Here is a 13,065-nt window from a genome sequence, read left to right as displayed (position 1 = left end):
GGGCCCTTTAAATCACCACCAGCGCCCCGGCTGCCACCGCGACCCCAGGGGCTCCGGCAGCGGGGTTCTGGAGGTGATTTAAAGGGCCCGGGGCTCCGGCTGCAGTGGGGAGCCCCAGGCCCTGTAAATCGCTGCTGGAGCCCCACTGCTGGAGCCCAAGGGTAGCGGCGGCGGTGCTCTGGCAGTGATTTAAAGGGCCAGGGGCTCGCAGCCACCACTACCGCAGCAGAACCTCGGGCCCTTTAAATCTCTGCTGGAGCCCTGAGTCCTGGGGTAGCAGCAGTAGCCGGGGGCCCCCAGGGCTCCGTCAGCCATTTAAAGGGTCCGGGGCTCTGCTGCAGTAGTGGCGACCAGAGCCCCTGGCCCTTTAAATCGCTCCCGAGCCCCGGGGCTCCAGTCGCCGCTGCAGCTGGTAGCTCCGGTGGTGATTTAAAGGGCCCGGGGCTCCCAGCCACCGCTACCGCACCGGAGCCCTGGGCCCTTTAAATCTTGATTTAAAAGGCCCGGGGATTTAAAGGCCCCGCCTCTTCTGGTTGAGGCCCCACCCCCTGCTCAGGACTCCGGCATACTGATAAGTTCTTTAAGTTACTTTCACCCCTGCCTATTGCTGAAAATTATGGCCTCATGCCACCCTTCTTCTCTACAGGCCCAGCTCCTTGGTTGGTCTATATCTCCCATGATCCACCATGGTAAGGAGAAGTGGAATATCATGGCTATGGTGAATCATGGGAGTTTAAGTCCAGCTGGCAAGCCCAGCCCATGGAGAAGAATGAAGCACCTGAATGGCAACTCCCAAGAGGCACCACGCCAGCATTTCTGAATCACAAGGTTTTCAGCCAATTTTTTTTTTCTTTCCATTTTTGGACATTGGTTTTTGGATGAAAAAAAAATCGGAATTTTCCTTGGAAAATGGATGCTCTTGATGAAAAAAACAACATTGAGTGGAAAACATTCCCAAAGTGATGCAAGATTTAGGTTTCTTTCTGCACTAAAACCTGCGGTTGCTACCCCAGTCAGCTGATCCACCCTCTCACAGACCCACCTCGCAGTGATAGAAACCCTGAAGTCTTCATTGCTATCGATGTATAAAAACTTCTCAGACGGTTCCAATATAACTTCGAAACTCGGCAACACTGGAGAAATGAGAGGGGAAGAGGAGAACATTGAGCCTGTAGGACAGGGTGGGTTGCCAGCAAAGCCAAGCCAAATGGAGAGTCTGCTCCAAGATGGGGTCAGGAGAGTAGAGACAGACCCGCTCCCTGAGCCTGCGTGCGTGCTGGATTCTTACCATCCTCCCTAACATCAAATTGCGCACTGAAGGTCTGCTGAGGGGAGTCTTCATACCTGGCCGTGATCTTCCAGGTTCCCAGACTGGAGGAAGGAAATAAGAAGGAACACTGAATGCACTTAACATGCACATTTCGCAAGGCCCACCTGGCTCACTTATTTCTTGAGTAATTTTATCGGGTCCTGAAGCTAAATCTGAGCCATACATGGAACTCAAGCCATCTTGAGGGAACCACAGGGAACCTCAGACAAGTCATTTTTTGCTGCACCTTGATGTTCTCATGAACCAGAACTAGAGGTAGGGACTTGGAACAGAACCTCAACCTTTGGCCAGCAAGGTTTGGGAAGTTTGGATCTAAACTTTGTGGCCGGCACTTGTTTGCGTGGTCCAAAACCCTCAATCCAAACACCCTGAAACTTAAGGAAACTCCAATGCATACCAAAATCAGGCCCCTCGCTCACCAGCTCACTGACATAGTTTTCAGAATAGTTGAGCATTCATAAATCCCACAGAATGGGAGGTACGGTGCTCAGCACTTTTGGAAAACAGGCCAACAGGGCCTAATCCTGCCTTCACATACTCTGGAATAAATCAGGAGTAATGGCAAGGAAGTCAGTGCAGCTTCATTCTGGTGTCTGCGTAGACTTGGAAGGATTAGATTTTTATCGATACGTGTCATTGATTTCACTGTGCACACACATACCGACAAAAACACATTTCCATCGCTAATATCGAAATTTACAGATAGGCAAAGCAAGAAAAATGCTGCTTGAGAACTTACTATTGTTTGATTTAAGTCTTTATACTTTATAGCTTGTGTATTTGGACATATGATATTGAGAATTTGTGTGTTAATGGCTATAAAGCTTTCCCTTTTTTGAATCTCATTGTCTATTGTCATTAAATAATTATTTTCAGACCCCGCCACCGTTGTCTGGCCCCCCCATGTTTTCACCCACCTGTGAAAATTTAAAGTGCTAAAACTCAGAATGGGGGACAATAAAAACCCATAATTTAATTTTGCACAACTGAGCATTTGAAGTGATCGAAACTGGAAAAAAGGCTTACAAATAAACATGATTATCCATCGAAACTATAACAAATACCAATCAAATTATGCCAAGACTGGGTATGTGGCAGGAGAGTTTGTTTTCTCCACGTCACTTGGAAATGCCTGTAGGAGATGATCTAGCTGATGGGCCACACACAGTAACTAGCTCCACATCATCTCTTCTGCTTCCCTGCCCAACTCCTGGAAAGCTCTGTTCTGTTCAGGCATAGTAACATCAGGGCAATCTACCTGACAATCTCCGGCAAGGTGTGGTTCAGAGAGAAGATGCCGGATACCAAGGGGGTGGAGATGGGAATCTGCTTGACAATAATGGACTCAGGGGTCTGGAAAGGAAACGAGTTAAAAGTTTAGGGAGAAAAATGCTGTTAATTGCTCTTAACAACATCATCTGCCACGTTTACATTCCTGGGCCAGTGGAGGGTTCTCCACACTTCCAACAATAGCATGTAACAATCTGGACTCCACTGATTGGCTTGAATTTCTTAACTAGCCAGAGACACTGGGAAAACCGACAAATCTCTCCTGACCTGGCTCAGCGAGGCCACCAAAGAACTCAAGGAAGAAGCTCGGAAGCTGAAGAGCCTCCACGGCAGAATCTTGCAGACGCCAGGCTTAACCCTGAGCTATCTGCAAACCTTGGAGCTGCCCCAAGGGCTGCGTCGCTCTGCCAGACACAGCTGCTCCCCATCGCAAGGCCCCAGCTGGTTATGCTGCTGCTCAAGGCAGAGTGTCAAAGAAAGGGGAAACTGAGTCAAATAGGAACTGAAGGGACAGATGTGTTCTCTCCCCTCCCAGCTGGCTGAGGTGAGGAAACCCCAGAGGATTATTGCCCAGGGGATTGCAGCTGATTTACTTTATTTTATGGACCATAAAGCCCAGTGGAAAGGGCCTTAATAGGACTAACGCCTGGAGCTATAATCCCTGTTCCTGCCACCACTTTACACGTCCTTCAAAGGGCTCCTTGCAGTTCCTCCTTGTCTTCAGCCTTCCCAGACAAGCACCTGCCTGGCTCTTCCCAAAGAACTCCACGCAACTTTCCTCAAGCGTTAACACCATTGCAGAACCGCGGGACCTCCCCTGAGAGCTGCCTGGCTGCTGCCCCTGCAATCTCTGTAACCTTCCTAATGATTGGAGGAGAATTTGCATGGAAGAGGTTTGCAAGGAGAGACCTCAGACAATCATTTGCTTTTCTCCCGGCCGTACCATGTTGCTGCTACACACAATAAATTGCTGCGCGTTACCCAGACAAGTGGCTAAACCCACCTATCCCCCCACGGGCTCACTCAGAACAGCGACCTCACCTCAAACTCCACGATCACTGTCTTAGACACCGGTTCCAGTTTGTGACCCACGGTGAAGATCCGGGAGAGGACTGAGAAAATAAAGAGAGAAGAGAAGGACGTCGTTAACTGATAGACACCTTGGCCCAGATCCTCAAAGCTACTTAGGTGTCTAAGTCTGATTGAAACCAACGGGAGTCCAGTGCCTGTCTTGCTTTTCTCCCCTGTCCCTAAGTACCAGGTGGGCGGGCTTTGTCATTGCAGGGGCCTGTCCTGCTCCGAATGGGCTGGGATTAGCAGCCCCTATTTCACACAGCCTTTGGGATGGTCGTCCGATGGGGACATGTATCTCGGTACAAGGTGGAGCAGAACCAGTCACTGGATTTGAAAAGTTCTATCACCCATTCACAATCCCAAAGCCCACCCAGTCTTTCGGTATCTAACACTCAATGGGACATCCCAGCTAGGACGATGGTGAAGGGTGAAATATTGCAAATTGGTGGTGGCAGAGTCTCTGCTCCAATTCTCCTCTGTCTTCAACAAGCAAAGCAATATGCACAGGATATGACCCGGGAGCCCTGCTGTAGATAGGACATGACATCAGCAGCTCCCACCCCTTCCCATTAGAAGAGACCAGGGGAAGGCAGTACCTGTAGACCCGGGTGTATAGATGGTTTTATCCGTCTGGATAAAGATGTATCCACTGTGGAAATGGACCAGAACCACTTTCTCCAGGGTTTGCTGAGGGAACTTAGCCTGGACTACAACATACTGGTTTCGTTTGGAATTTTTCTTTATGTCTTTAGTGGAAACCTGCATGAGAAGAAGAGCATGGACGAGTTCTTCCTGCTTTTACTCACCACCACAAGGGATGTTCTACGCAAAAGTTTTAATGATGCTTAAGTTATACATGGAAAGAATCCATAAGAAACCCTGGCCTTTTACTAACCCGCTCTACATTCAGTTCCTCCAGCAGCTTACACAGCTGGGAGAAGATGGTGGGTCTCCTCATTGGGGAATACCCCAGGTGGAGGGGGATCCCCAGGATGGCACAGTCAGCGTAGGTCACCACCAGTGTATCAGGCCAGACCATTTGGACGGCCCAGTACCCATTGTCCGGTCACCTCCTCTTATATGGAATGTTTGTTAACCAAAGGGCGTCCCATGGGTGCCCTGCTGAAGTCAGTTCTACTGCACTGATGTGCTCCCGACTATTCCTACTGTGCTCCCCTAAAACTGTAACATCTTGGAGACCTTCCCTCTGTCCCCCCAATTCTCCATTCCTGGCCAGGACTTTGGATCAACTCACAACGAGAATCCTGCTCCACCAGCGAACCCCACCCAGAAATGCTGCTGTGCCCAGTGCAGACTAGGGACAGGACTTGGCAAGCTCTGAGCAAGTTTCCCAGGCAGTGCACACACGAGCCATAGTGCATATGGTTATGTACCTGACCACAGAACCTCGGTGCATTGAATGAAGACGCTCCCAAGTCAGCTGAGACACAAATAATTGGCTTTGACGTGTTAACAGGAATTAAGACCAAAGTATTCACCAAAACTCTTGTGACTTTAACCATTTCATAGTCGTCTTTTTTTTATTTATTTGCAATGGAAAATGCCAAAAAATGAACAAAATCATGTCATTGGCATGTTTTGTTCAGTACAAATTCTTGTACCGACCTCACCACCGCAATACCTGAGTATCTCCCAGTCATGCTTTAAGCAACGGAACTACTATCTGTCCAATGTGGTTTGATGTTAGATCTCACTGTGATTCAGTTTATCTGTTTAAGTTATTATATGGCCCATATTAACATGTCAGTATATTATTACCCAAGTGCCTCAATTTTAATGCGTTTACCCTCACAGCATGCCCCCTCGCCCTCCCCCGCACAAAATAAAGAAGAGCTATTATCTATATTTCACAGATGGGAAAACCCTGAGGCACAGAGCAACTTACCCAAGGACTCAGAGAGAGTCTATGACACAGCTGGAAATCAAGCCCACGTCCTCTGAGTCCCAGGCTAGCACCCTAACCACCAGACCATCCTTCCTCTCAACTTTTTTTCTTCTACCTCCAAATTTGGGGCACCTCAGTTTTTAAGTCCCCAACAAGAGACCCCCACGGTGCTTATCTGACTAGTTAGCTATACATCCCCCATCACTAATAGATTCGTAGATGTTATGAACAGAAGTGACCAACACGATCAGCTAGTCTGACCTCCTGTATAACTAGGGCCCAACCAAATTCATAGTCCATTCTGGTCAATTGCATGGCCCTAGGATTTGAAAATTAGTCAATTTCATGTTCTCAGCTGTTTACATCTGAAATTTCAGGGTGTTGTAACTGTGAGGCTCCTGACCGAAAAGGGATTTGTGGGGGGGCGGGGTCGCAAACCTGTTATAGTGGGGTCATAGGATTGCCATCCTCACTTCTGCACTGCCTTCGGCTTCCTGCAGCTGCAGGAGGTTCCCAGAGGTGGAGGTGGGTCTGATCTCCCCCGTACTTCTGGGAGCGCCCCAGCCAGGGGCTCCTAGCTGCTAGTCCCAACCAGGCTGGGGAGGGACAGGACTTTCTTTTCCCCTGCACAGCCCTCGGGGGGAGATCAGACCCACCTCTGTGTACCTCCCCTGGCTGGGGAGTTCCCAGCAGCATGGGGGAGATCGGACCCACCTCTGGCAACCTCCTGTGGCTGCACGAAGCTCTGGAGCTGCTGCCCAGTGATGGAGCTTCCTACAGCCCAGGGAGCTCCCCAGAGGTGGGTCTGATCTCCTGCAAAGAGCAGCTGTGCAGGGCAACAGTAAGTTGTGTCCCTCCCCAGCCCTGAGGGGACTAACAGCTGGAGCCAGGGGCATGGTCAGAGCCCCCGGCTAGGACGCACCCAGCCCTGCCCCTTCTCCTCCCCTCCAATAGCTAGATTTCACAGAGGAGGTCTGATTTCACGGTCCGTGATGCGTTTTTCACAGCCGTGAATTTGGTAGGGACCTATGTATAACACAGGCCATAGACTTTCACCCAGCAATTCCAGCTCATAACTTCATGCTGGGCTAGAGTGTCTCTTCTAGAACGACATCCAACCTGGACGGGTCTGAACGTCTCGGTATTGTAGAGTTGGGGAGCCAAAATATTGGAGGCTCCTAAAATGAGTAGGACACTGTTGACAATGATACCCTTTGTGTCACTGGATGACCTGAGGCTGGGGTTTTACACACCTTTATTACGGCTGTGCCAATCATCCCATTCGCAGGGTTGAGGTCGGTTTGGACCTGGTATAAGATGTGTTGCTTAAGCGGGAAGTCCTGCACGATGACTGTAACCGCGATTGGGGCATTGAGGCCATGGGCTTCCACCACAACCTTCTCTTCACTCTCCACCCGCAGGACGTTGGGCGTGATCAGGGAGTAGCTGTGAATGGCAAAAAGGTCAATGTGATTAATTCAGTCAGTATTTAAAACCCCACTGGCTGCGATTCCCACATCCCCAAGGAGGTTTGATACCAAGCTTGTTACCACGGTTTATAAGTTATTATTTGCTTTACGGCAGCATCTTGAAATCCCAACAGCGACTGAGGCACGGTACAAACACAGAGCTAGAGACAGTTCCTGCCCCTAGGGGTATGTCTACACAGCTGCTGGGAGGCGTGACTCCCAATTTGGATAGACATAGGGCTTGTCTACACTTATGGGTACATCTACACTACAGCTGGGAGTCGATTTAAGATACACAAATTCAGCTACGTGAATAGCGTAGCTGAATTCGACGTATTGCAGCCGACTTACCCCGTTGTGAGGACGGCGGCAAAATCGACTTCTGCCGCTTTTTGTCGGCGGTGCTTACTACCACCTCCGCTGGTGGAGTTAGAGCGCCGATTCGGGGATCGATTGTCGCGTCCCGACGGGATGCGATAAATCGATCCCCGAGAGGTCGATTTCTACCCACCGATTCAGGCGGGTAGTATAGACCAGACCTATGAGGGCGACAGTAGCATAGATGCTTCCTACATCAATGGAAGGGGTTTTTCTGTCGGCGTAGATAATGCACCATTCATTCCTCCATCAACCTAGCCACATCCACACCGGCAGTTAGGTTGGCTTAACTACAGTACTGCTTAAACCCCTGGGCAATGTAGCTAGGTTGACCTAAATGTTAAATGTAGACCAGGGCACACAGGTGCTAGCTCTGATCGAGCTGGTGCCTAAAAATTGCAGCGGGGTCACGGCAGCTGGGGCCCTGCTTGGACTGGCCGCCTGAGAACAATCTCACCCAACTCCCTGCTTACAGACTCAGGCTGATGGCCCAAGCCACCCTCTGGCCACAGCGGCCACTGCTGTTTTTTGGCACTTGCCCGAGCCGAGCTAGCGCGTGTAAGTTTCCCTGAGCTGGGCATCACACCTGCCATCGGCTGTGCAGACGTAGCCGAAGAGCTTAGAAGTAGAGCTGGTGCCTAGTGGGGGCGTCTCCGTGGGAAAATGCTGATTTGGCAAAAATGAAAACGTTCTGCAGAGACACAGCGATTTTGTCAGCTTTTTCAATGCAAAAAAGGATGTGTTTCAATAAGATGGAGGCACTTTGTTTTGACTTTAATAAATACTAATATAAGATAATGAAATCATTGAGATGTAGGGCTTGATGAGACCTCCAGAGATGATCTAGTGCATCCGTCCACACTTAGGCAGGGTCAGGGGTACCTCGGCCAGTATTTCTCAAATGTGGCCACCAGGAGTTTGCTTCCCGGAGAAATAATTGACTGATTACATCACCCAGGGTGTTGTGAATTCACAAGGAAGGCCTGGAGGGAAATAAAAAGTTTTGCTAAATGTCAGCCAAGTTGTCTGTGTGTCACTCTAGTATGAATGCTGATGGACGATTGGACTCGAGTTTTTCATACCAGATAAAGATCATACACACACACACGTAGGCAAAAAGTTCAGGGCATAATGCACTCCTGTCCCTAATGAAAATTGCTGTGAGTGGATGTGTCCCCAGCCCGATCCTCTGTCATAAAAGACATTGCTGTTGCCACTTTTCTGAAATGGGGGGCCCCGCTGTACACCGATACAGTAGGGGATATTCTTCCCTTTAAGTCATCGCTGACCCCAATGCCCTGGCATGGTGCTGGGGGTGCTGCATTGCAACCAGCTAGGTGGTGGCTGGCCCAGTAGGGGGCGCTCTCTTCCAACTCTGTGCTGATCTTGAGGCCCCAGTTTGATGCTAGTACTGTGCTGGTGGGGGCAGGCCCGGTTTAACCCACATGTATTCAGTGCTCTTGCACTGGGCCCCCATCTCCGGGGGTGCCTGTCCACCCGAGGGGGTGGGGGTGAACAAAACCTGCCAGATTATTTTATTTGGCCCATCATAGTCCAGCCGAGGGCGCCAGGACCAGGATGGAAACAGAGCCCCCCGCCTACCTCTGCAGGTGCACTATGGTGAGAGCCAATGAGTCGGAGCAGGGAGCCATGCCAGGCCCATGTGACAGGAGTCACCATGTGGGGTAACTGTGGGGTGGGCTCACTCTCCAATACCCTCCTAGTTCCTCCCACTCCCTAGGGGTAGGAACCAACCCCCCCAGTCACACACTCCCCCACCATTTCCATAGTGCAGAGGTGGTCTGCGAGCTCCATTCAGGTGGTCCGCAGATAGTTCCCTCTAAGGTGCGCACCTGGGTGGCCACACATGAGAGAATGAAGGGCCATCCACTTAATTAGTGGAGTGACGCAGGCGTGTCGTCACTGATTAGGTGCCTTTACCCTAGAGAAGATGCACATGTAAGGTGAGGTGGCGGCCTTGGGGGGCATAAGGGGTAGGATGGAGGAGGAAGTGGGGTGAGAAGGGGGGGGAATTTGGGACATGCAGGGCTGCTGTGGCCAGAGAAAGAGGTGACTTTCTGCAGTGGGGGAGAGAGGGCGAGACCCCCTGTGACGGGTTCAGTCACAGAGACCCCCTTGGGACTGTCACCTGATGTGTTGAGACTACCTCTGAGCCCGTTTTCTTTGCCAGCTTGGGACTTCAAAACCCTGTCTTATTGAGCCAGATGTGTTAACTGGCTGCAACAGCGTCTGAGCCACGCCCCCAAAGCTACAGACCTTACTGAAAACAGCTCAGCAAGTTCTCCTGTCTCCAGCACCCAGACACCCAGCTCCCAATGGGATCCAAACCCCAAATAAATCCGTGAACAGTGGCTACCAAATCTCCTCTCTCCCTCCTGGGGGAACCCTCCCTCCTCCTTTCCTGAAAGTTGGCCCAGGCTCATAAATTGTCTGCCCTCTATAACACTGATAGAGAGATATGCACAGCTGTTCGCTCCCCCAGGTATTAATCACTTACTCTGGGTTAATTAATAAACAAAAGTGATTTTTATTAAGTATAAAAAGTAGGATTTAAGTGGTTCCAAGTAATTACAAACAGAACAAAGTAAGTTGCCAAGCAAAATAAAACAAAACATGCAAGTCTAAGCCTAATACGTTAAGAAACTGAATATAGGTAAATTTCATCCTTAGGGCTGGTCTACACTGGGGGTGGGGGGATCGATCCAAGATACGCAACTTCAGCTACGCGAATAGCATAGCTGAAGTCGAAGTATCTTGGATCGAATTACCTGGGGTCCAGACGGCGCGGGATCGACGGCCGCGGCTCCCCTGTTGACTGCGCTACCGCCGCTCGCTCTGGTGGAGTTCTGGAGTCGACCGTGAGCACGTTCGGGGATCGATATATCGCGTCTTAATGAGACGTGATATATCGATCCCGGATAAATCAATTGCTACCCGTCGATATGGCGGGTAGTGAAGACGTACCCTTAGAGATGTTTCAATAAGCTTCTTACACAGACGAGACTCCTTCCTAGTCTGGGCCCAATCCTTTCCCCGGTACAGTTCTTGTTAGTTCCAGCTCAGGTGGTAACTCAGGGATTTTTCATGACTGGCAGCCCCCTTTGTTCTGTTCCTCCCCCTTTTATAGCTTTGGCCCAAGGCGGGGATCCTTTGTCTCTCTGGGTCCCCACCCCCCTTCTAAATGGAAAAGCACCAGGTTTAAGATGGATTCCAGTTCAGGTGACATGATCACATGTCACTGCAAGACTTCAAGGGAGCCATCAAGATTCCAAACCACCATTAATGGCCCACACTTTGCACAATTACAATAGGCCCTCAGAGTTATATTTCATATTCCTAGTTTCAGATACAAGAATGATACATTCATACAAATAGGATGACCACACTCAGTAGATTTGAAGCTTTGTAATGATACCTTACAAGAGACCTTTTGCGTAAATCATATGCCAATTACATCATATCCACACTCATAAACATATTTGTATAAAGTATATGGAGTGCAATGTCTCACTCAACTTCTTCCCAGCCCCAGCTCGGGTGCTGCTGCGGTGGGAGAGACCCTCCTCCTTCCCAGTCTCAGCTCTGTGGCTGCTGTGGCAGAGAAGAGAGGGAGAGACCCCCCCTCGGGGGCTGTCGCAGCGGGGGAGAGAGGGAGAGACCCCCCCTCCTTTCCAGCCCCAGCTCGGGGGCTGCTGTGGTGGGGGAGAGAGGGCACATCCACCGCATTAGAAAGGTAATATTACTGATATTAAAATATGAGTTGTGTGCTTTTATTTGTAGAACAAAAATAAGTTAATTATTATTTTTTATAGAGAGCTTTTATCCAAAGCACTTTACAATATTTATCTAACAGTACAAACAACATTTGGCAAGATCATTAAGTGGTTTGCCGAGACCCTCAGCGATTTTCAAGTTGTCCGTGAAAAAATTTGAGAACTACTGCCATAGTGCACACAGGGCCCCAAAATTCTTTAATCTGGCACTGTTGGGGGTGGGGGCTCAGCAGGGGCGCTGGCCCCTGGAAGTGAGTGCTGGCCCCAATGCCCCAGTGCGGCGCTAGGGGGCGCTGTGCTGCAGGGAGCAGGGTGTGTGGCTCAGTAGAAGGAGCTCTCCCATCTGAGCTAGTGCTGACCCCAGTGCCCCTTGGAGAGGGCGATACTGTGTCCTGCATTCCATCAACTCCGATCGTACAGTCTGCAGCCAGCGTGTGTGACCCCGTTACGGAGCCCTCTGGAATGTGTTGTCCTTTGCACGGCCTGACCCTGCCTAGAGAGGAGCATGCTGCGCTGGGCAGTCCTCGAGCATGGGCCATGTTTACTGCTCATCTGCTCCGCAGGCAATACCAGGAGCATCTAAGCAGGGCGTGTGCTTGGTATCAGCCATCCACCAGAGCGCTGTCAAAATGGACCAGGTAGCCCCTGATGTTCCTCTTAGAAGTCCTAGAGATGCAGGTCAGGGGTGAGACCTGGAGTGAGCACTGCACGGTGGCTACCAAATCTCCTCTCTCCCTCCTGGGGGACCCCTCCCTCCTGCTTTCCTGAAAGTTGGCCCAGGCTCAGAAACATAAATCTCTGGAACCCTTTGGGGAAAGCTGCACCGAGGTCTGCGCGTCTGGCCTGCAGCCCACCGTGGTGCATTCCCAGTGGGGTCAAGCTGCAAAACCCAGACCCACATCCGGACCTCTGTCTACCACCCCTAAGTCTGGCATCCGGACGGCAGCCACTCCAGCACCAAGGGGAAGGTGGGAACCCAACCCAACCTCCATAGGTGAGTTGGGTCATCCTGACACATCAATGCATCTCATGCAGCTTCTGGCTTCTCACTGGCTCAGCAGGCCCCTGAGGTAGGATGAACCTTTAAGCAGCCCCCTCCCCCAAGTTATGGAGTTATTCCAGTGTAACTAACTACCAGTGTAACTACCCTTTGAACTCAGAGGAGTTACTCCAGATTTGCACCAGTATACACTGAAAATAGAATTTAGCCCCACTGGGTGTCTTGCAGACATAGAAACTGAGCAAGGAGTTCAAGATGTGGCCCTATAGAACCTGATTCTGGTCTCTTTTTAGGGCCTGATCCAAAGCCCGCTGAAGCCAAAGGAAAGACAACCCCACTGATTTCAGTGCATTTCAGGGGGGTGCAACCCTATTGTTTTCTATGGAGTTACTCCCAGTCTAGACCTGGTTCATTTAGACCAAGTGAGGCTCAAAATCCAATTTATTCTTTAAAACAATTCCATCTTCCAAACCCCCAAATTAGCCTCGGAACTGAGCGAGGGAGAAGAGGGTTGGACCAGGTGAGGAAGAGAATTTCTACAGCCTGTTCCCACTCCACTCACAGTAGCAGAGAAGAGAGGAAAATTGAGCTTGGTTTCCATTGGCAGCCATGTAATGAACCCAGGTAATATCCCCATCACCGTGGCAGAAGCGCGGGGTACTTACAGTTGGCTGTGAGAAACAGCCGGGAAGTAGAAAGCAAACACGGCCACCAGGCAGAGAGCAGAGCCCCCCATGGTGAGGACAGGAGGGTCAGGAGAAGTAGCTCCTCCGGGGCTATTTATCCTGAGTTGCCTGTAAGCTGAGCCCTCGTGCACACAGCTG

General features: G+C 50.4%; 1 protein-coding gene across 2 annotated transcripts in view; it reads right to left on the bottom strand.

The window, feature by feature from the left end:
* LOC101950459 (complement C3-like) overlaps positions 1 to 13,065 on the bottom strand; it is a 214,266-nt gene extending 201,201 nt beyond the window's left edge. For both annotated transcript variants that reach the window (XM_065576278.1, XM_042844156.2), the window contains exons 1-7: positions 12,907 to 13,065; positions 6,854 to 7,046; positions 4,291 to 4,453; positions 3,662 to 3,732; positions 2,589 to 2,683; positions 1,289 to 1,371; positions 1,043 to 1,133 (exon numbers count right to left, since the gene is read on the bottom strand). In XM_065576278.1, coding sequence (XP_065432350.1) covers positions 1,043 to 1,133; positions 1,289 to 1,371; positions 2,589 to 2,683; positions 3,662 to 3,732; positions 4,291 to 4,453; positions 6,854 to 7,046; positions 12,907 to 12,977 — 767 coding nt within the window. In that variant the 5' untranslated portion in view covers positions 12,978 to 13,065. The remainder of the gene's footprint in view (positions 1 to 1,042; positions 1,134 to 1,288; positions 1,372 to 2,588; positions 2,684 to 3,661; positions 3,733 to 4,290; positions 4,454 to 6,853; positions 7,047 to 12,906) is intronic.

The sequence above is a fragment of the Chrysemys picta genome, chromosome 22, assembly GCF_011386835.1.
Source record: "Chrysemys picta bellii isolate R12L10 chromosome 22, ASM1138683v2, whole genome shotgun sequence".
Classification (NCBI taxonomy): domain Eukaryota; kingdom Metazoa; phylum Chordata; order Testudines; family Emydidae; genus Chrysemys; species Chrysemys picta.
This window is presented reverse-complemented; position numbering and strand designations above follow the sequence as displayed.